The sequence below is a fragment of the Mytilus californianus genome, unplaced genomic scaffold, assembly GCF_021869535.1.
Source record: "Mytilus californianus isolate M0D057914Y unplaced genomic scaffold, xbMytCali1.0.p SCAF_75, whole genome shotgun sequence".
Taxonomy (NCBI): domain Eukaryota; kingdom Metazoa; phylum Mollusca; class Bivalvia; order Mytilida; family Mytilidae; genus Mytilus; species Mytilus californianus.
The window spans coordinates 497,520-525,404 of record NW_026262729.1 but is presented as its reverse complement, the minus strand read 5'-3'; the positions used below and the strand labels follow the sequence as shown (position 1 = coordinate 525,404).

At 32.0% G+C, this 27,885-nt stretch overlaps 1 protein-coding gene across 1 annotated transcript in view; it reads left to right on the top strand.

Moving 5' to 3' along the window:
- The window catches only part of LOC127710376 (WD repeat-containing protein WRAP73-like), a 58,010-nt gene extending 31,068 nt beyond the window's left edge, over positions 1–26,942 (top strand). The window contains exons 9-14 of the mRNA XM_052216203.1: positions 19,702–19,779; positions 20,502–20,595; positions 21,578–21,703; positions 22,692–22,775; positions 24,404–24,511; positions 25,351–26,942. Coding sequence (XP_052072163.1) covers positions 19,702–19,779; positions 20,502–20,595; positions 21,578–21,703; positions 22,692–22,775; positions 24,404–24,511; positions 25,351–25,469 — 609 coding nt within the window. The 3' untranslated portion in view covers positions 25,470–26,942. The remainder of the gene's footprint in view (positions 1–19,701; positions 19,780–20,501; positions 20,596–21,577; positions 21,704–22,691; positions 22,776–24,403; positions 24,512–25,350) is intronic.
- Positions 26,943–27,885: the final 943 nt, after the last annotated feature.

Below are 27,885 nucleotides of genomic sequence, written 5' to 3'. Positions count from 1 at the left end.
AAATGTTCAATGACTGTTAAAATTGTTGAGTATTACCATGGCTTATTGAAATGCCCTAAAGTAGTTAAGAAGATTCATTGTAACAATTGATCAGTCAATATGGTCTTACAATTATAGTGTCTAATCGTTAGTAAAGTCAGGCTGTTTATAGATAAATAGTCTCACTTCGTTTCTCACAAATAAATGATAAAAATTTAATGTTTAAAATGATTAAATCAGTAAAGATGAAAGATATAGGTGATAAAACTTAAGATAAATAGTGGTCAAGAAATAAGGTGACCAAGTTAGATAGATTTCCTGAAATCCATGTTTATTTGTGTTATATTTGGTTGCGATAGTTTTGTTTGTTCAATGATTATTATTGCAGTGTGACCCACCAGAGGTGATACTGGTAATTTGGAAAGATGTAAAGTAATCTGATGAAAATCTATTCAGATATCTTTTGGTCTCTTTCATAGTCTTTAAAATGTTTGAAATAACATAAATTGCCACCTAGGTGTTAAGATTGAATCTGACAGATTCCTATATTCACCTGCTTAAATATTTTGAATACGAATTTAAAAATTGATGGGCGTATTTTGTTTGACACCTAGATAGAATAGCCTGGACATTTGATTTTATATATGTATTGTTTGGTAGATTACAAAAAGATTTTGAGTTGACATGGTTCAGATAACGGTAGAAAGAAGCATCATGGCGTTATTTTGACAAGGTGTCCCCAGGATTGTATGAATAATAAGTAACTCCAGGATCAAGTTCTGTGTTAATGACCTGAATGAATTAATAAAGGGATAAAATTTTACTGTTTTGCTATCATTAAATTTATATTAAATTTTTTCAAAAGAGACATTGAGTCTCTGTTTGTCCTAATGTTCTTAACACACTGAGCCTTTTTGTCATGTATCCAGGAGTCATTTTGACCCTGTCAATAATTGTTGTTGGTGGTTCGGTTTGTTATTTGATCCAGTTTATTGGTACAGTATTGTAATAAGAATGATATTTCTTAAGAAAAATGGTAATGTCTATCAATTAATCCTGCATGTAACTGTCACCAAAGACAATAAGATTAGATATATAACATTCCCCTAGACATAGTTAAGTCTTTACAGGAGGTTGATATCTGAATCTGAGGATGCAAATTTCTATAAATGCTGGTATATGAATATATGAGTTCTAAAATGACACTGGAATTCCTTCTTAAATGGTCTTTTAATTTACATTTGACATCTTAATAATGAGAAACTTGTCTGGCTTTATCAAAATAGGCCTTGATCTAGTCTGACTGTATAGGTTGCAAAATACAATGCTCTTCCTCATAGATGACACAAGTAGTATTTTAAGAGATGCAGACTTTTGAAAGTTAAATATCAGAAACCTGATGAGAAATAAAGAAAATGTATTGCAATAATATTTTAGTCTTAAAATTATGGGAACTCCTTGCTTTTCTTTACACAAGTCTTAGTTATCTCCCTTGCCTATCAATTCTGCACTCACAAATACATGTCTCATCACAATTTAGGTAAGATTTCTTTGAAATCATTTCGGACAAAAATACATATATTAGTTTGATGTCAGTATATGAAAAAGTCCACTAGGTGTCTTGTAATAAATAAATAATATGTTTTCTGGTTCCCATGTTACTCAATGGTTTATTGTAACCTATAGACAGTAGTAAATTTGTGTTTCTGGTTCCCATGTTACTCAATGGTTTATTGTAACCTATAGACAGTAGTAAATTTGTGTTTCTGGTTCCCTGTCAGTCAAGCAAAGAAAGGTATCAACTTGAAGACTGTTTATCAGACAGACATTTTTGCACCTTTCCCAAGTCAGGAACCTCTGGCCTTTGTTAGTCTTGCATGTTTTTTTTTTATTTTGGTTCATTTATATGTTTCCATTCTCAATTTTATTGGACATGCAGGAAAGCATTTATTTTAAATGAATGAAGACCAGTTTTTTTTATCCATTTGACAAATGCTCACTGGCCCAAAATTGCTATTATTTTGTTTATCTAACAAACATTTTTTAATTCCTATTATTTTGTTTATCTAACAAACATTTTATAGGCATCATCAGTATGTTGGCAGAGGAGATGCAAAGTTTGCTATAATTATTCCATTTTCATATGCCTTTACTGAATTTCACTTTTCCTTCATCTTGTCATTTTAAAGACCTTTTTGTTTTGTTTTAGAGGAATACTTAGTCATTTTTGAGGTTTTTATTGTAAGTTAGAAGGGGTCATGCTTATTTTTTTTAAGGTCATGTGGTGATCTTTGGAATTCCTTGCCTTGTTTAGTGAACCATGTGGCGACCTCTTAATAGGGGTGAACACTAATTTTTGGAGACCTTGTGCTGACCTCTAACGGTTCATTTTTATATTCTTCTTGTAGCTAGGTGATTTGCTCGATGACCACATCATGACTTCATGTTGAATTCTTAAAAACAATTTAACATTACATTTAAGAAAAAATGAATAGTAAATAAACTTACCATGCAAAGGTAGAAAATCACCTTATTTTTACAGGTGCAAAGTAACGACATCACATCCAGGTATAACTTTTATCACATCTTCATATAAGTGGCAAGGAAATCAGCAGAAATTGACAGGCCAACCTTAAACTTTGTTGATACTGATAATTGTTACCGTTATATTTGTAATTTTGGTCAAGTAGATTTTATCTTTGATGACTCTGGACTGTGATCTGTAGGAATAGATAAATTAAGATGCTTCAAATCGGGTAATTTGTAATTCATATTTTGTAAGTGCACTAGTACAAAATTTTATAGAGAGAAACAGTTGGAAGCAAACATGAGTGATGAATTGGTTGATAGTGTTAAAATTAAGATAGCTCTGCATGAAATGACTGCGCATATACTGCACTTACATAGAACCTCATTATGATTTAATGATTATTCATTCCAAAAAGAGTCATAGGCCTGAATGATCTTTTACTATCAATTAAAACTAAAATGAAAGCAAACAGCAAACTAATTTATTGCTTATAAAAAAAAACTGAGGACAGTTGTGGTTTTCCACAAATGGAAGATCTAACAAATGTGTAAAAATAAACTAACACTGACGGTTTCATTGGCTGAAATTTCACAAACAGCAAGTTTCTTGATAAAATATTAAATCCTTAAATTAGGAGGAGACTGATACATTGTGATACTAAAACTGATTTCAAGTTTAAATAGCGGTAAATGTCCGATTTTAATACATGTATGACATTTAGTTAACATAAAAATGAGGGTGCAATGAAGTCTGCGGTTTTATTTAAAGTGCCTTTTAATATTAAACAATTATTTTTGCATCTCATTCCGAGAATCATAAATACAAACAAGTACATGATAAAGTACAACAAGGTTATAAAAGTGATATCAACATATACATTGATAACGCTAACTGTTTTGATAGATAAAAGGACTGTGGGAAAAATTATGTTTATGTTAAAATGGTCTAAACTTTATCACTGGAAAGTCCTCACTATCTAACTATATAAAAATAAAACCATATGGTATGATTGCCAATGAGACAACTCTCCACCAGAGACCAAATGACATAGATGTTTACAACTACACGTCACTGTGCAGCTTTCAACAATGAACAAAATCTGTATGGCATTGTATGCTATAAAGGCCTTGAAATGACAAACAAAACATCAAAACAAGAAAACTAACGGCCTGATTTATGTACAAAGCAATAAAAGAAAAACAAATAGGATATATAGCAACCAACAACAACCACTGAATTACAGGCTCCTGACTGGGGACAGGAACATATAGAATGTGGCGGGGTTAAACATGATTGCCGGGGCCAAACCCTCCCCCCAACCCCTAAAAAGTTAACATATTTATGTTTAGGTGAATTCTATTCAAAAGCTTTTAAAATTGAACTTAAAGAGAGTAGTTTCTAATTTTCTAATAATCTGGTCTTAGGGACAAAATTGTTAGTCTTTCTAATTTTTTGCATCGGTTCCCATTTGACCTACTGTTGTATAGTCCTTTCATCAGTCCCCTTCTGGCCTTCTGTTATCTGGTCTATTCAATATGGTTTTTATCAGTCCCCATTTGACCTTCAGTTGTATGGTCCTTTGATTGGTCCCCATCTGACCTTCTGTTATATGGACCTTTCATCAGTCCCCATCTGACCTTCTGTGATATGGTCCTTTCATCAGTCCCCATCTGACCTTCTGTTATATGGACCTTTCATCAGTCCCCATCTGACCTTCTGTTATATGGTCCTTTCATCTGTCCCCATCAGACTTCTGTTATATGTTCCTTTCATCAGTCCCAATCTGACCTTCTTTTGTATGGTCCTTTCATCAGTCCCCATCTGACCTTCTGTTATATGGTCCTTTCATCAGTCCCCATCTGACCTTCTGTTATATGGTCCTTTCATCAGTCCCCATCTGACCATCTGTTATATGGTCCTTTCATCAGTCCCCATCTGACCATCTGTTATATGGTCCTTTCATCAGTCCCAATCTGACCTTCTGTCATATGGTCCTTTCATCAGTCCCAATCTGACCTTCTGTTATATGGTCCTTTCATCAGTCCCAATCTGACCTTCTGTTATATGGTCCTTTCATCAGTCCCCATCTAACCTTCTGTTATATGGTCATTTCATCAGTCCCCATCTGACCATCTGTTATATGGTCCTTTCATCAGTCCCAATCTAGACTTCTGTTATATGGTCCTTTCATCTGTCCCCATCTAACCTTCTGTTATATGGTCATTTCATCAGTCCCAATCTGACCATCTGTTATATGGTCCTTTCATCAGTCCCAATCTAGACTTCTGTTATATGGTCCTTTCATCTGTCCCCATCTAACCTTCTTTTATATGGTCATTTCATCAGTCCCCATTTGACCATCTGTTATATGATCCTTTCATCAGTCCCAATCTGACCTTCTGTCATATGGTCCTTTCATCAGTCCCAATCTGACCTTCTGTCATATGGTCCTTTCATCAGTCCCAATTAGTCCTTCTGTTATATGGTCCTTTTATTGGTCCCCATCAGACCTTCTGTAATGTGGTCCTTTTATTGGTCCCCATAAGACCTTCTGTAATATGGTTCTTTCACCAGTCCCCAACTCCTCATCATACATTCAGTTATATGGTCCTTTCATCAGAGATGACCTCCTCCCCTGAACAGTCTAGGACTGAATTACTTCTATTGCCATAGGTTACCTCTTATATGAAGTGGATAAGTATTACCCTTGAAAAGGAGACTACTGTGTCATAAACATAAAGACTTTTAGACCAGATGACCATGATTTTCATGTGAAAGGAACTGAATGTTAAAAGTTGTAGACATATTGACTCTTGCTTGTTCTGTAGATATTGTTCTTGTAAAAACATCTTGAACATTATACATTCCAAAGATGAAAAGTTTTAGTTGCTTTAGTTTATGAAATGGTCATAAATAATTGCAAAAGGATAGACTGAAGATTTCCTGGTTTATAGGATTGTACCATACAATAGATGGTACATTAGGAAATGTATGATGGGTAGATTATTCTCCATAGATATATGTATAGGTAGGTTCAACTACAGTTATACCTATTTATACAGGTGATAAACATACCTAAATCAACACAAATCAATGTCTGTATCTCAGGGGGTCATTTTTGCGTTGTTGTGTATCACTTGAAAAACCTTTGACTTTTAATTGTCATGTTTTGTCTGCTGAATTGTTTTATTTGTGAAATGACTTCTTATCAATTTGAATATTAGTAAATAATATTGAAAAAAAAACCTTTGATAAGAATAAAAAACAAAAAAATTAAATTTTGTAAAGAAAAATTACACCATGAAAATACAAACAGCTACCTTGAAAGCATAATCAGTCCTTTAGTTATTGGTTTTTGATGGTTTTATTAACATTTTGAATCCCTGAAATTTAACACCAAATGAAATAAATAGATTCTCTTGAATTTTTCTACAACAAATATTTCAGTACAAAGTAAAAACTTGGGTCTACATTTGTTTTATGTCAACTAAAAATACTAATTTTATGGATTAGCATTTGTATGTTTGAAATACAACAAATACTTGTAATAAACAGTGTTCAGCAATAGAAAAAAAAAATTGTTTTCGACATGCATTTGTACTTGGATTCATCATTAAATATACTGGTACTATATTTAAAAAGTCTAGGATATCTCTACAACTAAGACTAAGGGAGATTTGGGGTATAAATCAATGAAACAGCAACCTTACAACAGCAATACCCAAAGATATCTGATGTACAGTACATGTTAACAATGAGACAGGTGTCTGTACTATTTGTTAAGCTCTACTGGTCATAGAGTTTATAAAAGTGTCTTTTACATTTCTTAGCCAAATATGAAATAGTTTAGGCATACAGGCTAGCTGTACCGTATGGTAAATGACATCACATATTTTATTTTGGTGAATACCACAACTAAAAACAGATATTTTTAAAAAATAAATTTTTCATTATATGAAAAATGTGAGTTTTTTGTATGACTTATCTTCAGAAAAGTTTTTTTACAAAATATCAAGAAGCACCAAAGATTGATAGTATATATAAAACAGTATTGCATGATGTAGCAATGGTCAATTCAAGACTTCACTATAAAAGGGTTTATTCATTTTTGATAAAGTTAGTGCTGATATATTACCTTAAAATTCTGTTCCATATATAAACAAAAGTGTAAACACAGCACCTGTGTTTGCCACATGTTGAAATTTGTTAAATCTTGGTTTACATGTTTCACATTTAACATTTAATCAATCTATCAGTAGCAACAACATATTAAGGTAATCATTTGCCATAGGTACTAACTGGAGTCACTCAAATAAGATGGAAAAAAGTTCAAAATTTGATAGAAATAGTCTATTTGGGTATTGGTTTTGCTCATTGTTGAAGGCTGTACGATAACCTATAGTTGCTAACGTTCTACGTCATTTGGGCTCGGGTGGAGAGTTGTCACATCAATTGGCAATCATACCACATCTTATTTTTAAACTTTCCAATTCCTTAATTAACGCTGTAATTAGAGATTTATTTGTATGAGTTGTTTCCCTTTGGAGGAACGCAGAGGAGGGGCGACAGCATTAGGTGCTGTGTGCAAATTTTTGTAGGTCACGTGGTATGATTTTAGCGTCCCTCAACAATTTTGAATCTGGAAAAGATCGATTTGTTCATGTTTTTATATCAAATATACTCTCTCGCACTCGCAGAAAATATAGAAAGTTTTGAAACAAAAAGTTTAATCAATGATAGAAGATCAATTTATATGAAACATTTTCTTTATGTTTTTTATCTTTAAAGTAAATTCTATCAATGAAGAAATTCACTGTAATGGCAGGAAGTTTTATTCGATCTCTGCGAAATCAAGAGGCACAGATTTTTGTAAATTTTACAAATGTCGGCACATGAAAATCATTCAAATTTATGTCAATCAAAGAACACTATTCGAACATTCTAAATCTTCTTAAGTTTCCTTAAGTCTCCAGCCGTTGCTTCGTAATGAGTCGCTAAAATATGATTTCCGGTAAGTAAAATATCCAAAATATTTGTCAAATCCACGAGTAATTATGTTATTTTAGGCATATAAACTCTTATGTATTTTAATTATTTTGAAAACAAAATTAAAATTTTGTCTTAGGAATAACCATCATGAAAAAATATAGTTTTTTCATAATTAAATCGTGCATTATTTGTGTATTGGATTGCTAAATTGCCTTCTCTCTAGGCACGGTTATCTCTATTTTGTTTACTGACAAATGACGAAATAATGAAATATTTAAGATTTAGTATTTTACAAAACTTTGTCCCGATTAAAAACTTAAAACCGACTGAATAAATTGAGAATTCAGTGATTATCGATGTCGAAATTAGCCCTTGGTAATAAACAGTCAGTTTGGATATAAATATGTTTATTGCCAAGAAATAACTAACAAATTTGTTTATTATGTATGTACAAAGTATATGTATATTGCATAATCAGCCCTTCTGTATATTTCTTGTTTTTTTAACTGATTCAACAAATTTCGCTTGTCCAGGTATCATTATCGGTGGTGTCCACACCACGAGTAGTTTGATATAAATGACACAATACCACCGTGACCGATCGATAATATAAGACAAATCTGCGTGCCGTGTGCAGAGTGTCATCCCTCCTCTAGGAGGAACGCAAACGTAGAGCAAGAGGAAAGAGCAAATTTATATCTATGCATAATGTGTGTAATTTTTGAGTTTTTTCTAATTTTTTAAATGCATTTAATCTTTTGTTAAGCTAAAAAGTTGATATTGATAGTTATTTTTTCATTAAAAATTAGTTAAAAAAACATTTTAATCACTTTCAACTTATCTTGCTTTTCATGGGCAGCAGCTCATGTTGTCTGGTTTATAACCAGTCTAAGATTGGCTAAGGGGAAAAAATTTGTGAAATAACAGAATTAAATTGGTAATTTTCAAATAGACTATTAACTGGAGTTTCAAATTTACCATAATAAGGTTAAGTGTACTATTATTGAGCAGATTTTTTCGTAAATCTTGAATCATCATGTATGAGTGAAGTTTTATATTGCAGTCCACCCAGAATGACGATGTGCTTCTGTTGCGGTGAAATATGATTTTGAAAAAGCTTAAATTAATATATTGCATGAATACTTATCATTATCACGTAACAGTTACTTTTGTTACCAGCTGTATTTAATTATTAAATTTCTTGAATCTATAATCAGAAAAAAGTCAAAATATGAGATCGCCAAAAATAAATGATAATGAATTTATGAAGCAGAGGTGTTATGTAATAGGAATTATGGAAAATTTATAAGAAAAACGTAATATTTGAAAAAAAAGGTCTTAAAGAATTTTAGATTGTAGACATGATAACATGGTGGTTCTTTTCCTTTGGTTCATATTTCACTTTCTAAATCTTCCTTGGAGGAATGACTCATTGAGATTTATTCTTTTAATATTTGCCAAAGGACGCATATCATTTTGAAATTTGCTAACTCTTTGTTATATATGACCTCGAATATTGTTACAGAAACTGTCGTCACAAATTCTTGATAGTTCCAACTTATAGAAGTATCCAGCCATATAGTTAATGCAGGGAACTATTTCAGAAAGTAATAAGATACTTGCAGGTGTCTTAGCTTAGCTGTATTTATAAATTGCAAGGAAATTAACAGTATTCAAGTACTGTTCTGTCTTAGAACCTTTGCAAAACTGATGTCAGCAAATACATTGCCTTGAAAGCATTTTGTTAACATTACTTATTTTGCCAACAATTTTAGGCTTTTTATTTTGGTAAAATGGTATTTCTAAAGCCATATAAGTCTTTCAAAATTTGAAATATTTATGCATAGCATTTTGAAAATCTTCATTTAGATTAGTAAGATGGTTTATCGGTCTAGACTCATTAAAACAGGTTACTTTCAAAAGTAGGTATCAGTAATACATATTGTCAAAACCGGTCATGCTTTTCTCAGACTGCTTATTGCATCTTTATACTGAATTCATCGTAGTTGTAATGACTGACATTTTGGTCTGGGAGAACATTGTTTAGCTCAGTCTTTAGTTTTCTATGTTGTGTTATGTGTACTGTTGTTTGTCTGTTTGTCTTTTTCTTTTTTAGCCATGGCGTTGTCAGTTTATTTTTGACTTATGAGTTTGAATGTCCCTTTGGTATCTTTCGCCTCTCTTTTACTTATTAGTTGCTATTTGGCTTTGAAGTAACGTTCAGTAACTACTAGTGCTCTTTGATTGGTAATTTGTGTTGTGTATTTTTGTTATTAGCTATTAGCATTTCTGTTAAGTTTAGATCTGATGAGTCAAGCACTTTGCAACTGATTTTGATGGTTTGTTCTTATGGTGTGTAGTTACACAACATTCCCAGGTTAAAGGGGGTGTGTTGAATGCTTACAAGTATGTTAAACCCGTCACATTCTTTATGTGGGTATCCCAAGTTAGGAACCTGTAATCCAGTGATGGTTGATGCCTGCTGTATTTGTTTATTATTCATTCAATGTTGTATTATAAACCAGGCCTTTTTATGCCCCTGCCGTCACCGGAAGGGCTTTAAGTGTTATCCTTTTCTGTCCGTACATCTGTCCGTCCATATGTATGTCCTGAAACTGGTTTCCGTTCTTTAACTTTAGTTTGCCTCTACCAAATGTTAGGAAACTTATACACAATGCTTATTACCACAAAAAACAGATCAAGTTTTGAATTTTTACTTCACTTTTACTGTTCTGGAGTTATGCTCCTTTATAACGTGATATGCAAGCCGGGGCATCAGGTGTGTCCCATGGACACATTCACCATTTATTTTTCTTCTTTTCTTTGAATAGTTCTCATTTTGTCATACCTGGGCCTTTTATAGCTGACTATACTGTATGGGGTTTTGTCATTGTTGAACCTGCATAAATGTTCACATCTTTGTCCGTCTATGGGTTTACATTCATACCACATTGTCTTATCTTTATATTGAAGCGTCAGCTAAGGAACATAAGTTTACCTTTCTACTCTCAGCTGACTCAGTATTGTGCATATCAGAGCAGGTAGACAAAATATTGTTGACATTTGGATCCACAGCATGCATTTAGAAATCTTATATTACCGATTTTGTTACAATGATACTTTGATGGGGCTTAAAAGATATTTGTGATAAATATTCATGCAATCCATACTCAAAGGTTGGTACCACAATGGAATACAGTGTAATCATCATCAATGTGCATCTCATTTGAAATGTTTTGTTGAAAATATTTTTTCTGAAAATAATTGACTCTTCATTCTACAAATAGAATCCTTTGTTCATACAATCATACAGTTAGAGAAATTTGAATGTGCATCTTTAAATGCACTTGAAGCCATTTCATTATTTTATTTATGTACATGCTATTTTATTTCAAAGACTTAAAGGGAACTGATAAGGTGTCATACATTAATACAGATAATGTAAATGAGGCACTGGAATTAAAAAAAAGATTAGTACTACATAGAGCTTATGTTGCATCATACATGTTTGGCCAATTAGATAGGATCAGAATCGGTGATTTATAGAAATTATAAAAATCAAATTTCTCACTGGGAGGTTTAAGTTGATTGTTTCTTCGTTTGCTAAAATTTCCCTCAACTAAGAAAATATGAATAAATTGCAATTAATTTACATAAAAAGTATTATAATTTCTGTTGTATATTATTTATGATACTGATATGAATAACAAATGAACAATATAATACAGAGAATTCGTTTGAACGGAACATCAGATGGTGAATATGATCAGATGCTCGGCCAAAAGAAAGGCAACTGTATCTATTAATTGTCACCATATATTAATTCTTATTAAAAAGATATGATAATGAATATTATAGGGTACCATTTAAAGGCGTTTAAAGTTCAATACAAAATAAAGTTTTGGCAATAATTTATTAAGGAATGTTGTAAAATTTTAATTTGATGATAAGCGTACAATATGGTATTTAATTCTTCATCAAATTGGTTAGGATTAACATGGTACAATAATGTCTTCGATGCACATTAAAATTCATTAGGCGTTGTGATAAGTGTTTGTAAACTAAGACATTTGCTTCATAAAAGGTCTGATTGATGTCTTCGAATGTGACAGAATGCATTTATTGGATTGTTGATTGCAAATATTTGAATATAAATGTCTTTTTAAAGCTGAAGCATGCTTGATGTTACAGCAAGAGTATTAGAGTCGTTTGTCAAAACTAGGAATGGTACTGTAACACTCACGAGGACCATACAATATGTAGTAATTGGTTTATTTGTAAAATGATGAAATAATACTTTAATGATAGAATTACAAGGTCAAGGTCATGGAGCTGGTACAATAGAATATGAGTTTAGCAAACATGGTACAATCCATGTTAAGAATATAGAACCTTATGTGAAGGACATAGATACAAGGTCAGGGTCATGGTCATGGACTGTGGTTTAAGTTTCAGGTTAAAACAAGATAATTTTTTCAGTTCTGTAGAAGGCTTAGTTTTCTTACTGGTCTAACAACATTATCTACCTGAAAAAATCTGTTGCAAAAACTAAGTGATTTTTTAAATGATATATCTGGTACATTCCAGAATTACTTATAGCCGATGTCACATGAAGTTATCAAAAAAAAATAAAATGTTGGTATGCATTCTAATTATTAGGAATATGATACACTTGACTTTTAAAACTGCCATTGATATGTATAAGAAAAAAATTGCCTAAAAATTTCTTATAGTAATTATTCAATGTTTGATGGACCACACAGAATGAGTAATCACAGAGTTCACTACCCATTTCATAAAGCATAGCAAATTTATTTATAATTTTTATTTAATTTGTAAAGTGTGGAAATTCGATTTAGTTAATCAGTTAATTTGTATTTATGATAAATCCAACGTAATCTTCCATTGGAAGGACATAAACTTTTTTTGACCGATCTTTTTGAATTTTTTATGTGAACAGGTGGGTCAATTTGTATAATTTATGTTTGAGGAAGAAGAAATGTATTGATTTCATGGGAGTAGTCTTAATGGTATCGAAATTCCTTGATATGGAGTTTGATTTTATATGGTACAAATTTTTGAACTGATCATCTTTCCATTCATTAGAAATAATAGTTTGAACAGAAGTACAAATCAGTCAGTCCAACTAGTACAAATAAGTCCATTAGGATAGAAATATGACTATAAGTGGTAAAAGTATTTATTTTTGAGGTGTATTTATTTTCCAGCGACATTTATTCGTGATATAATGTACATAAAATATGTACAAATAAGGGCATGTAAAAGATTAAAAAAATTGTGCTCCTGAAAAGCTGATTTCATAAGCCCTTGTAAGTGGTAACTTGAGAGCATGTTCAGAGCAGGGCTTCCAAAATTATTTTTAGCCAGCCGGACATTTTATATACTATCCCGATTTTAATCTCTAAAGACTAAATAAACAAAAGGCAATTATGGTAATCAGTTGCCGAGTTGGCCATCCCAATGATTGACATTAAAAAAAACCGATATTATTTAATTTAAACTTTCTTTGATTCAAATTCGAAGTTCTGACGTAAACTGTTAAATTGGCAGTGCATCATTCGAAGTGTGCAACATTAGCGTACTTATATCTGCCTTAAACTCTTTATTTGTGCAAAATAACGTTGTCAAACACTTTACTTTCGTTTTTAAAAATACCGGATGTTGTCTTGACAATGGTAAAACACGGACCAGAGACGGATACGTAAATTCCGTGTACGTTTGCAAAGCATGAATGAGTGTAAGTAGCTCATTCTACGTTATTTCTTCAAGAAAATATTCGAAATAAACGTGAGATAAAGGCATCAATGACAATTTAAGTATTGTTTGAAGAAATTAGGATGCATAATTAAATTTCACACCTGCGCACATGCGCACACTTGTACTAGTTCAAACAGAGACATGTCTCTGGTTCAAACAACGTGGTTTTGACGATTTTTCATTTTCACCTTTTTAATTTTTTCATCAAATCATATTTGAAAATGTATTTCTGATAATTTAAATCTGTTTGACTAAATTAATTAGATGCAAACCGGTGAAATATAAGAAAATAACTTTGAATAGACCGATCAATGTCCGGTTCAAAATAGTTTACCTGTCAATTGAACAGGTAAATTGCAGCTGTTCGACAACTAATTAGCCTTGATTAAAATGAAAAGGTATTAAAGTAGGGGTTGTTTTGATAGTACTTTATGATCATGTCACTTTTATGACCGGAAATGTGTGGCTGTTAAAGGCAAAAGGTTGGGTCAAAAAGATCGCTAATTATGTTAAAATGACCGTCTCATAAGAAAGCCTTGAAAACTAAAAAGTAGATGACCGTTTCGTGCTTTGCCCAGCCGGACTTTTACCGGACATTATACAAATGTCCGGAATATATGACCGTTTTGGAAGCCTTGGTTCAGAGAGGACTTTCTATATCAATTCAAGTAATATGCATTCAAAATTATTTTATTTGAAAATGTTTAACAATTCCTTCCTCAACGCAAAATAAAAGATAAACAAAATCTTTAAAAAATGAAGAAAAAAAAAATCTGTTAAAGGTGCATTAGCTACCAGATATGAAAAAAAATTAGAATATGATTTAGTTTGGTTCAATCATTAATTTCCAAATAAGAAATAATTAATTTTCAAAAGTGAAATAATGAAATAATAATCAGCTTTTAGCAGCCAATTTGGTCCAATTTTGTCAAAGTAAGCAAAGAAACATTGCTGATGAATTATTCACTTGCAAGTGAATAATTCGACCTCATTGAATCCGTATTCATGTGACCTTCAATTTAACCCATTAGCTAGAGATTGGTTACACATGTTTTAGTCGTGTTTAGCCATTAAAAGGAAAAGAATGTCAACATTGAAAGTGAAACAAAGGTGAACCATTTCGTTGACTGATTCGAGCCACAAAAAATCATTCTTATACAGGTAAAAATGATGATTAACTTATTTTTTAAACCTATAACATGAAATCAAACAGACATAGAAAAATCTAATTGCACGAGGTCGCTATCTATTTATATTTGTGTTTATGTTTATATCAGGTAATGTGACCGTCGGCAACCTTCGGAGGTAATCTGGATAGTTAATTAGATGGCGTCTAGTCTAAAATACACACGAAATTCTGATAAATATTATCGAGTACATGCAATTTGGAAATAAGTTTTAGTATGTTATAAATCAAATATGAGAATTTGAGTCAAATCAGTGAACATGATTTTGACAGCTTATGCCTCTTTAAGATTTGAACAAAATATTAAGAAATCCAGAAAGAAGCTTAACTGATTTTACTATACTTAAAGTCCTTTTTGGTTTGATAGCTCTTCCAAGTTTGTAAAGGTTTTGGATTTCAAATATTTTTACCTCTAGCATCACTGAAGAGATATTGATTGTCAAAATGCACATCTGGTGCAGTAACATTGATACCATTCATGTTTTTAAATTGCTGGAATAGGGTCCAGGGATTAACTGATTGGAATAAAGAAAAAACAATGTTTTTTGGGAAAAAATGTAAAACTTGTTCCATCATGATCAGTCATTATTGGACCATTTAATGTGCCATTTAGGACAAGGTTTTCTACTGTTATAATCTTTTTGTTGGTCATATCGTGTAACAGCTGATACACACACTACGAGGATTCCATTACACTCGAGTGCATCAGTTTTCACAATTTTCAATGGGTATATAAAATGTCCTGTCTATATAAAATCAGAAGAATTCTTTCAAATTCATTGATGCAAATAAAGCATACACTCGCATTAAGTGTTTCCCTAGTTACTAACTTTTGTTTATTTTTGTTTTGAAGTGTCATCGCTGTCGTGTAGATATTTATGGGTTGTCATTGAATAAAAGATTTAACAGATTTTTGTGAAATGTAAATTTCAACCCAGTAATCAATTTAAAGGGGAATGATTATAAATAATGTTGAAAATTAAAATTATTCATGGATTTTTCTAGGTAACTGAAGAATGTGAATAAAAAGTCCTGTCAGCATAGACATTACTGTCAATATTTATAAAAGCTGACTTGTAAATTAACATAATCTGTATACTTAAACAGAAGTTAAATAGATGCAGCTCAGGCTATAAAAACAACTGTAAAATATAGCTGTAGATGTTGTGTCAAGGTCTGTGCAGACGGAATTTATAATGGGTGTGATATACTAATACAAGATCAAATTAAAGAGGGGGAAAAAAGTGCAGAGAAACTATCGCTAAATTTAAAAGAATGCAAAGATGATACATTCTGAAGTTTTAAAAAACACCATCCTTAACATTCTTAATGTTCTTCTTACAATTTATAAAGATACTCTTGCTCTGAGTGGGACGAGTATACGGCTTTATCTCTGTCCATCCATACATCTGTCTGTCTGCGTTTTCATTGCATTATTCTCAGGAACTACAAATCTAAGCTTTCTGAATTTGGTGTAAAACAACACGTGCACCGAGCATGCTTTACAGTGTGATGCTTTACAGTGTAATGCATTTATACATTCATTGGTCATCAACATCCTGTTTAACGAAAACTTATATATTCTTACACATAATGGCCAAGTATAAATTTTCATCACATTTTTTTCTCAGAAACTACAAATCAGAGCTTCCAGCAATTTGGTATGACACTTCTTGTTAGCATGCTATACTATGTGATGCATTGTCACAACTGTTGCTCATCAACTGTTTACCAAAAACTTATAGCAGGGGTATCATCTTGTTTTACAAGTTGTTTTTGTCATGATGTTCAATTTTTATTGAGATTAGGTCATAGTATTTAAGGTTGTCCTGCAAAATTAAGATTTTTGGCCTGCTGGTAGGATATGATCACAGACAATGCTGCTAACATAATTGAATCATTTTTTTAAAAAAGTAGCTAGGTGAGCAAACATCACCATGGAGCCTCTTGTCTTTTCACCGAGTTAATTGGCTTTCAGATTTTCATTGTTTATCATGTTTAGCTTTCAGTTCACTTCTAGTTGCCATTAAAAATCATTATTTCGACACTTTATCCTGATTTATCGTTATTCATATGCAATCAACTTGGACTAAATGTTGTTGGGGATTTTCCTGGAAAAAGAGTCCAAGGGGTCGGTACTTAAGTTTAAAAACAGGATACCACCTACATCGTTTTCTGTTGGTATTTCTGCAAATAGTATTCTAATATTTGACTTTAGATGAACCTACCTTGATTAAAAAAAAAGAAAAAACATAGAAAACAATTATGTTATGTACCTGTAATCTTGCATATTTTTACAATTTGATCAGAACTGCAATTTTAAAAGTGTTATGATCTACTGATACCATGAAAGGGCAAAGTTGCTTTGATAAACATAAATAAATATTCATCTTGTTTGGATTAATGTTTTTGATTTTATATTTATGGCGCAGTTTAATGCATTAGATTAGAAAGCATGTCTCGTGCCTTCTTTCAGTTTATAATGATAGTTGCTCTAAGATAATAAAATATGTTTGCCTTCCTGGTATTTTTAGTGCTTTGTAGTCTATATGTGTTCCAATGATTAAATATATGATTGATGAAACCCCCTATAGTAGGAATTAAAAGAGATGTGTGGTAATTTTCACTCAGTTGGAACATCATAGAATTACATTATTTGTGTAATATTGCATATTTCTTTGTTTTTTTTGTTTAATTAATGTAGGATCAAAGAAATTGGAAAGTAGTTAAAAAATTCCCTAATGTGATATTGCTTTTTGTTGAATTGCTGTTAGATCAAAAACTAGAAATCAGTAATTAATTTTGTTATGTTATACTATCCACTTGCCAAAAAGAATTATACCATTTCATTCATTCATTCCTCTGTCCATCCCAGTTAAGTTAGATGTTACTGTCCTGATATATCCAACTACAAAACAAATTGGATGATGAATCATGGACTGATGTTAAATGTCCAGTGGCAAATATTACATGCATAAAATGTAAATGTGATATGAATATGAACCCTGCATTGTATACTAGACTCAGTCTGCATGAACACATGTCACCCTACCCTGACACATTATATTACAAATTGATTCAGTCAAAACAGTGTCTTCTCACAAGAACATGTAAACAATTTGTGAAAAACACCTTTGAAAAAAGATGAAATGATATGAACTGGTAAATGTAAATATTATGTAATACAAAATAACAAACTTTTAGTCTTGATAAACAAATATATGACTGGGTCTTTTGATATAGCTAACATGCACAAATAGACTTCTTACAAAAGGGAAACAAAGTATTTGAATAAAGCAACATCAAATAATTGTTGAAGGCCATATTGTGACCTATAGTTGAGAAATTCTACGTCATTAGGTCTCTGGTGGAGGGTTGTCTCATTGACAATCATACCACATCTTCCTTTTTTATATTGAGTAATTATGCGTGCAGATAAAGATTTGACAATGCTAGTATGGTAATTAATACAGTATTGTGGGATATATTCTTTATTACATCGGGCGTCCGTCTGTCCGTCCTGTCTTGTGAGCTCTCTCACGTGTACAATTCTTGCCAGATTTTTATAATACTTATATCATAGGTTTATATCAGCAATGTCTTGGACAAGTTCGAAAATCAGTGCCGATCATTTATTTTTAAAAGAGTTATGCCCTTGGAAACATTAATTATATGGAAAATTGCATCGTTAGCGCTCTCATGTGTTCAATTCTTGCCAGATTTTTATGAAACTTATATCATAGGTTTATATCAGCAATGTCTTGGACGAGTTTGAAAATCAGTGCCGATCAATTATTTTTAAAACAGTTATGTCCCTTGGAAACATTAAATGTATGGAAAATTGCATTGTTAGCGCTCTCATGTGTACAATTCTTGTTCTTAGGTATTTACAGATCACAGAAGCCATTTGATAATTATTGATTCTTTTTTGTGAGAACAATTTTCTCTTGATAGAAATCTGAGACATGAAATAGTTAATTAATGTTAATTTATATTCTTTAGAAATGTGAAATTATCTTTTAAATACTTTTCTTGGAACTTCTAAAACTTAGTTATTCTGTTTTGAAATCAACTCTTTTTTTTGAAGCTTTTATAGTCAATCAGTAGTTTGTGATGCTTTGCAACTAATTCACTCAATTGTTAATTTAGTGAAATGATGTTTATAGAGGGGCAGTAGGAGGAGTGTCATCCTGAATTCCCGAAAAATTAAAGCACTCTTTCCTGGATCGGGAAAATATAATAATTCAATACAAGAGGCAAAAGTCTTAGTCCATGTTAGCAGACATATTTTTTCCAAAGTACATGTACACGAAAGCATACAAAGTTTTTAAACATAATTGGAGTTAGAGTTATTTCCCTTGGCCACCAAGTTGGGGGACATTTTAGCCATGGTTGGTTTTCTTATTTGACTAACAAAATTTAAACATGTTGTAAAAGCAAGTCTGATAAAAGATCCTTACTAGATTATAGTGATGAATTACACAAGGCCTAAACAAATATCAATTGTTCAGACAGAATCTTCTTTTTCCTTTTATTAGTTAAGCAGTCAGTATTTAAAGTTGAATTAAGTTGATTTATGACAGAATTTGTTCCTTGTTTTCAGATTCTGATTATTGTACAGAATACAAATAAAAAGAGATGTGGGTCGTCTGCCATGCAGATAGAAACACAAAAAAGTGTACAAACTCCCCGGGGGGAGTTACTTCCTATATTTTTTGGTGGTACGAGTGTGCCGCAAAAAAGGGTAACTTTTTCATGCCCTGCTGGTTAGAACAGGGTCCCTTTTTCATGTCCTGCTGGTTAGAACAGGGTCGCTTTTTCATGCCCTACTGGTGAGAAAGATTCTTTTTTTAAACAAAGTATTTGTCTACGGGAAATTGACACAAGTATGTTTTTTGCTTACATTAATGAATTGTCTGGTGACAGGGTGTATATTTCTGAACTAGTCTAGAACATATAGGTCTCTGTCTAGAACAAAGTATACATTTTCTGAGCGTGTCTAGAACAGGGTATACATTTTCTGAGCATGTCTAGAACAGGGTATGTTTTTCAATATTTCTGTTTAGAACAGGGTATGTTTTTCAATGTTTTCTGGTTAGAACAGGGTATGATTTGGCAAGTGCTGTCGGCACAGTTATACCCGAAAGGATAGTCAGTAACCCCCCCCCCCCCCCCCCCCCCCCCCGGGACAAACTCACAAGCAATGCCTTCTGTTAAATTATCCATTTTTGTGTTACAGGTGAGAATTTTGAACCACATTACATGGAAGACAGTAGCAGAACATAGTCACCCAGCAATACTGGATTGTAGTAATGTGGTATGTAGATAATGTCTGTTACTAGGCAAGAAATTTAAACAAAACAGTCATTCATCAACACTTAATGGTAGTAAAGTGGAAAAGTTAATATCTGTAACTAGGCAACAGTTTGAAATATAAGTCATCCAGTAGCACTTGTTCAAGTATTGTTGTGATCAGTTAATGTCTGTAACAGTTTAAAAAAAATAGTATCGAGTTATATTAGTCAGTGTTGTCAATTGTTCTAAAAAAAAGGGGGGGGGGGGGGAAGATACCAAAGGGACAATCAAAACTTATATATAAGTCTAAGAGAGACCAACAAAACCATGACAACAAATTGAAAAAACGAGGAAAAAACAAACAACAGTCCACAATGCACCACATAAAAAACTAAAATCTTAACAACATAAACCCCCACAACCACTGGGGGCAATTTCAGTTGCTCTGGAAGTGTAAATTGGTAATGTCTGTTACAAGGTATTTGGTATATGGTAGATTAAATTATTGCTTGCTTTATGTCCAATGAAAAATATTTCATTCATAATCAGGAAACAAATTGTTCCTATGTTGTTCTGTAACACCAATGTTACAGGTTAGGGGGAGGGTGGAGAATTCAGATCAGTTAAATAGGCTTATACATGGGTAGATAATAAGCTTAATCATGGTTCCATGTCATTTTCATTTAGTTTTTATTTCGTTGAGGAGACAGATTTAATTAGATGATTTTTTGAAAAATATTTCAGGTGGTATATAAAGAAGTAGAAACAAGGGCTCCCTTGCCCCCAGGAGACAATATTGATGCCCCTACAGCAACACTTTTCATTCCACAGAGCAAATGTAAGTATTTGTTGTATATGTTTATGTGTTTCTGTGAAACAAGTTCCTTTTTTTTTTGGATAGGAACCACCTAATCTGTTTGTCCATCTGTCTGTTTGTCTGTCTGCCTTGAAAGTGTAACTCCTCCTTAAGAACTAGAGGAATATTGATAAAACTGTACACAGTTGTGTTGAACACTTCCTGTGATGTACATCAAATAATGTATTTCTGGTAACGGTAGATAATCAAATTTACTTACTTCAATATTCTAATAGTATTTTGGGGCAGGTGTTTCCTTTTGTTAGTTCACTCATAGTTTGAGTTTGCATTGGCTTGATGTATTTTTAAATTTTATTTACTTGAATTAGACATTGCCTGAAGGGAGCAGTCTCTATGTTTTCCCATTGCTAAAACTATTGTTCTTTAGATACAACTAAGTATTGTCCAGCATGTCAGGTGTCTGGACACTGTAATGTCATGTATAGTTTTCAGTATTTTTCTTTATACACATGTTGCTATATGTTTACTTTTACAAATTTTGACTTGGTTGGAGAGTTGTCTCATTGGCACTCATACCACATCTTCTTATATCTATATAAACTGATTTTGTTTTCAATGTCTTTGCCATAGCTAGCAGCACTCATCATTATTGGTTTTCTTTAAGAACTCCTTTAATCTTCACTTTTAAAAATCAATTGGCTTAAAATATATAGAAATGTGTAAAAAGATTGTATGAAATTGATCCATATACCGATACATTTCATGAACATCAGTATCAGTCACAATTATTTGCTATATATATACAGTGTATTATATAAAAACATATATTTTTTTCTTTAAAAAAATTTGAAGACATAGATGGTTAGATTTAAACAAATCATGCGTTGAAAGATACAGAATTGTCTAAAGTTATATGTTTATTTTGTCATTATTTTGTCAATAATTTACATACTGCTTATTGTACTTTTATTTATATATCTAAGATTTTTGGTTTTCTTTTCAGTTGAAGTACAGCAAGGTGACATAAAACTACCCATCACCAAACCAGATATAAACAAAGCTAATCCAAAGATAGGAGTTGGGATGGTAGCTTTCAGTTGTGATTGTAAATACATGTATACTAGGAATGGTCAGTATAAAAGATTTTATAGATAAAATAGGAATTCGGACCTTTTTCTGTGACTAAATATAAATATAAGCTTAAATCCAGCCATTAGTCATAGCCCCTGCCAAGTTTTTGGGAGGCGTGTAGGAATTTGTCTGCTTGTCTAGCCATATGCCTTGTAAGCAATACTCTTCCTGAACAGATATTGAGACTTTACACAGTTGTAAAACACAAACAGAGGATGTGCATAAAGGAATATAAACCTGGTCGTATGTGGTAAAGGGAAGATAATAGAATTTACTTACTTCTATACTATACCGCTGGATTGACAACAACACTTTAGTGAACTGCAAGTTTTATTGTGTCGACTAGTTTCGCCGATTAGATCGGCGTCTTCAGGACAAATTATATAGAAATTACAATCCCTGAAGTATAAAAACAGGAACAACAAAGACAATGGAGTAAACACATTATGACGTTAAAATTTAGATACCATTTTTTTTATACTTCAGGGATTGTAATTTCTATATAATTTGTCCTGAAGACGCCGATCTAATCGGCGAAACTAGTCGACACAATAAAACTTGCAGTTCACTAAAGTGTTGTTGTCAATCCAGCGGTATTTTATTTATTTATTTTTATTGACAACCCTGCATATCTTCAGGTATCCTCTTTAGTGACTCTACCTTCACTTCACCACAAAGGCGTTGGTTCAGCAGCTTCTTATTACTTCTATATTGAAAAATGTGACAATATTCTCTTGAATATGCAACTCCTCCTAAACAGCTAGACAAGTATTGATGAATTTTACAAAGTTGCAGAACACTATATACATGTACAAAATTTTGCGAGAATGATCTTAAAATTATTCCCATCACTTTTACATTTAGTTAAAAATAAATGTAGCAATGACAGTAATTAAAATACGATTTTAACACATCTGAAATCATGCCCCCAGGGTAGCATTTTACATGTCGGAATTTTAAAAAGATGTTACATATTTAAATTTCAGATAATATGCCAGGTACATTATGGATATGGGACATCAGAAGATTAGCCCTTTGTACAGTAATGATTCTTAATTCAACAATCAAATGTAAGTTTGTAAGATCATAGGGCCTCTGGTTTATATTTTGACACTTTGTACAGTAATGATTCTTAATTCACCAATCAAATGTAAGTTTTGAAGATCATAGGGCCTCTGGTTTATATTTTGACACTTTGTACAGTAATGATTCTTAATTCACCAATCAAATGTAAGTTTGTAAGATCATAGGGCCTCTGGTTTATCTTCTGACACTTTGTACAGTAATGATTCTTAATTCACCAATCAAATGTAAGTTTGTAAGATCATAGGGCCTCTGGTTTATATTTTGACACTTTGTACAGTAATGATTCTTACTTCAACAATCAAATGTAAGTTTGTAAGATCATAGGGCCTCTGGTTTATATTTTGACACTTTGTACAGTAATGATTCTTAATTCACCAATCAAATGTAAGTTTTGAAGATCATAGGGCCTCTGGTTTATATTTTGACACTTTGTACAGTAATGATTCTTAATTCACCAATCAAATGTAAGTTTGTAAGATCATAGGGCCTCTGGTTTATATTTTGACACTTTGTACAGTAATGATTCTTACTTCAACAATCAAATGTAAGTTTGTAAGATCATAGGGCCTCTGGTTTATATTTTGACACTTTGTACAGTAATGATTCTTAATTCACCAATCAAATGTAAGTTTGTAAGATCATAGGGCCTCTGGTTTATCTTTTGACTCTTTGTACAGTAATGATTCTTAATTCACCAATCAAATGTAAGTTTGTAAGATCATAGGGCCTCTGGTTTATCTTTTGACACTTTGTACAATAATAATTCACCAATCACCAATCAAATGTAAGTTTGTAAGATCAGAGGGCCTCTTGTTTATCTTTTGACACTTTGTACAGTAATGATTCTTAATTCACCAATCAAATGTAAGTTTGTAAGATCATAGGGCCTCTGGTTTATCTTTTGACACTTTGTACAGTAATGATTCTTAATTCAGCAATCAAATGTAAGTTTGTAAGATCATAGGGCCTCTGGTTTATCTTTTGACACTTTGTACAGTAATGATTCTTAATTCAGCAATCAAATGTAAGTTTGTAAGATCATAGGGCCTCTGGTTTGTATTCTGACACTTTGTACAGTAATGATTCTTAATTCACCAATCAAATGTAAGTTTGTAAGATAATATGGTCTATGATTTGTCTTTCAATAATGTACCAGGAGCATTATGGATCTTTATTACAAAAGATAATCTATTAGTGCATAATTGATTATTATTCAACCAATCAAATTATATGCAATAGAACTGAGACTTCATGTGTCTTTGTTCTAATTTAAGATAAAATGGGAGTTCAGGGAAAAATCCCTGCTTTTGTCTTGCCTTGACAGAGTCATTAAGCGAGACTTGGGTATGCTGTTTCTAATGGCGACAGCATCCTGGCTTTAAACTACATCTTTGGTCTCTTGTTTATCAGACAATATTCAAGACTGTGGAAAATGCATCTCAGATAACTTACTATTTGTACAGCACATGATGGTAGTTTTAACAGAACAGAAATGTTTTCAAACTTGTTCATCTAGGCTACATTTTATATGTCAAAATTGTCCTTTTTATTAAGTTATTACTTTATGTGATGTTTAAAATTTTGTTAAATGATCTGTTTCTTATTGTTTTAGCTGTTAAGTGGGATCCTCATCAAGCACGTCTAGCTGTAGCTACTGGTACAAGCAAATTATATATGTGGTCTCCTGCAGGAAGTTTGTCAGTGGAGGTACCAGTTGAAGGTATAAAATTATTACAATTTTTTACGAAAGATTAACAAAAATGGAGAAACAAGTCTCACACTCAAGCACTGCTTTGGGTCCTTTTATTTCTTGGGTATAAATTTTTCTAGATATAAGAAGATTTGAGAAATAATAATGAATCGACAGTATCAGATGAAAAAACTAAAGATTTATTATTTTGTACCTATTCACTACCAGAAATGCCCAAAACAATAGTTTGAAGAAAGAGATGGTCTCAAAAAAAAAAACTGTTATAAGGTAGATAACTCTTATGATCACAAAAGTTATCATAGAAAACCACAAAAAAAAGAAGATGTTAGGCATATGTCAATGAGATATGAACCTAAACACAAAGAAAAAAAGACGTCTCCAGGTCAACATATAGTTCTTCAACATAGACAAAATTTCTTTACAAAATGTGAAGCTCTAAATTGCCTAAGAAATTTGTTTTTCCAGGCAACAAAAAATTTTCAGTTCACCAAATATAAACAGATAATTCTACATGTGAAAATACCTGATTATTTCACCACTCTTTTCTTGGATTTTTTTACTTTATTTCCATTAAAAAGTTCATGGTTTATTGATAAATAGATGAACTAATCCAAAAATTCAAATATAAAAAAAAATCGACTTGTGACCGATCAAAAGTGATAATTATCTTATGTGCTGCACACATTCGTGAATTAATGTATTGTTCAGTCACTAGTTGAATATTTTTCTATATTTATTCTTTAACAAATTATGTACACTAATTACATACTCAAATAGATCAGGTGCAGTATTTGTGAATTTCATTGGATAACCCTAAAATGACAAAATATGATATCTTACAATTGCAGGTTCATTCAATGTTCAGGGTTTATTATGGCATACAGAGGGTAATACCATTCTGCTGATGAGTAAGGATCAGATGTGTGTATGTTATCTTACTGATAACACAGCAGAGACAGCAGCATAAACCAATATAAAGACAGTACTAAAATGTGGATTGAATTGTGATGTCATACCGACGAGAGGTGTATAACCATCAAATGTAGACAGGGATACGTTCTATGTACATGAACGACAGTGTGTTTATAATTTATAAATGTAATATTAGGAGGGAAGTATTATTGTACTTGAAGTTTGAGCCTGTTATATCAAAAAATAAGCTGAGGAATTCTCAAAATGTTGCAGACTGTTTTCAGTAAGTTAGGTATGAGAATTCAACTTTAATATATGGATATGAAGAGAACAAAACAGCAAACTAAAATGGGGTTTTTGAAAAACAAAACCTAAACAGAAAGATATTATTATTGTACATATTTGACCTAAACAATCATAGAACTTTGTGTAAAACTTCTGACAATCTTGCTTTTTGGGGGGATTTTTTTTCAAAAGATTTATCCAAGATAAAAAAAAAACAAGTTAAAGATTTGAATTTGATTTTGTTGTTGGATTGTTTTCCATGTTTTAACTGTGTAAATTAAACTTAAAAAGAAAATAAGGCTTCATGCTGAAAAAATGAAATTGTCTGTAGGAGCTTGAGATTTATTCTTACCAAATTTGTTTAAGAATACTCAGATTTAACCAGTATATTGCTTCATACATATCCAATTTGTTGGTACATTCCATTTTGACAATTTTTCCGTCCAAGAACCAAAACCATTTATTTGTATAGTGCTATTTGATACACTGAAATCTGTTAAATCTAAACATATTTTGAATTAGGCCGATATCTGGTTTTTTGTGTTGTCGGGATGCTGCCTCATTGAAGTATACCCCACATCTTCTTTTATTCATATTTACTTTTACAAATTGAATTCTTGTACATCTTCTGAGTCTTTCCAACTTAAGCTTGTCTTTCTGTATGTACTAATTTTGTTTTCATAACATGTAATTTGAATTGGAATTCAGCCATTAAAAATTCTTAAGACATATTCAAAATCATTAATACATATTCAAAATCCTGAAGACATAGTGTACCTACCTCATGGGTAGTCAAGGTAAACACCCCCTAGCTAGTAGTAGTTAAGCCACAGTCCTTTTTCATAATACATAATTGCATTTTTCTTTTTTGGTGAAAAAAATGCATCGTAAACCAGGTGATATGATAAATTGGACAATGTTTAGACAAAATCTATTTTCTACTCAGATTGGACAAAAAATGTTCACCAAAAATTTAGATCAGAATTTTTGTTCCAAAATCCCATGTCCTGTCCAACTCATATTTTGGAAATATTTTTTTCTTACCAAGAAAGTGAATAGTGAATTAAATGATTAGAACAAATAGATTTTTGGAATTTTGACAGATTTCATTGTATGTAGTAATTTTATTGTGAATGTAATAATGTTATTATATATATTGAAAAATTGAAAGCATTTAGTTTTATTTAATCATTTACATTATATTATTATGTGACAATTACTAAAAATAAACCATTATAAAGATTGCTAGTCTATCTTTAAAGCCATCTTTAGATTTATTCTGTGTTAACATCAGCTAAGAAAGAAAGAAAATAAAAAATTTCTACAACATTTTCACCTTTGCTTGGGTGCTTTAAGCAACTGGTCTGTTTGATTGAAGAAAGCTTGAATTTGAGAAGAATATAATTATACCCCACGCAACGAGTTGCGGAGGGTATAATGTTTTTGACCTGTCCGTCCGTTAGTCCGTCCATCCGTCCATTAGTCCGTCCGTCAGTCCTGTTTCTTGTCATCGCAACTCCTCTCAAACCACACAACAGAATTTCACGAAACCTTTTTAATTAATAAGGACATACTATGTAGTTGTGCATATCGACAGGAAATTACGATTCAATTATTTTTCTAGGAGTTACGCCCCTTTGAACTTATTTACTTTAATGTACTACTGCAACAGTTTGTCATCACAACTCCTCTCAAACCACACAACAGAATTTTATGAAACCTTTTCAGATAATAAGGACATACTACGTAGATGTGCATATCGACAGGAAATTATGATTCAATTTTTTTTCCAGTAGTTACGCCCCTTTGAACTTATTTGCCCAATATACTACTGCAACCTTTTGTCATCGCAACTCCTCTCAAACCACACAACAGAATTCCATGAAACCTTTTCAGATAATAAGGACATACTACTTAGATGTGCATATCGACAGGAAATTACGATTCAATTTTTTTCCCAGGAGTTATGCCCCTTTGAACTTATTTGCCCAATATACTACTGCAACCTTTTGTCATCGCAATTCCTCTCAAACCACACAACAGAATTTCATGAAACCTTTTTCAGATAATAAGGACATACTACTTAGATGTGCATATCGACAGGAAATTAAGATTCAATTTTTTTTCCAGGAGTTACGCCCCTTTGAACTTATTGCCCAATATACCACTGCAACCTTTTGTCATCG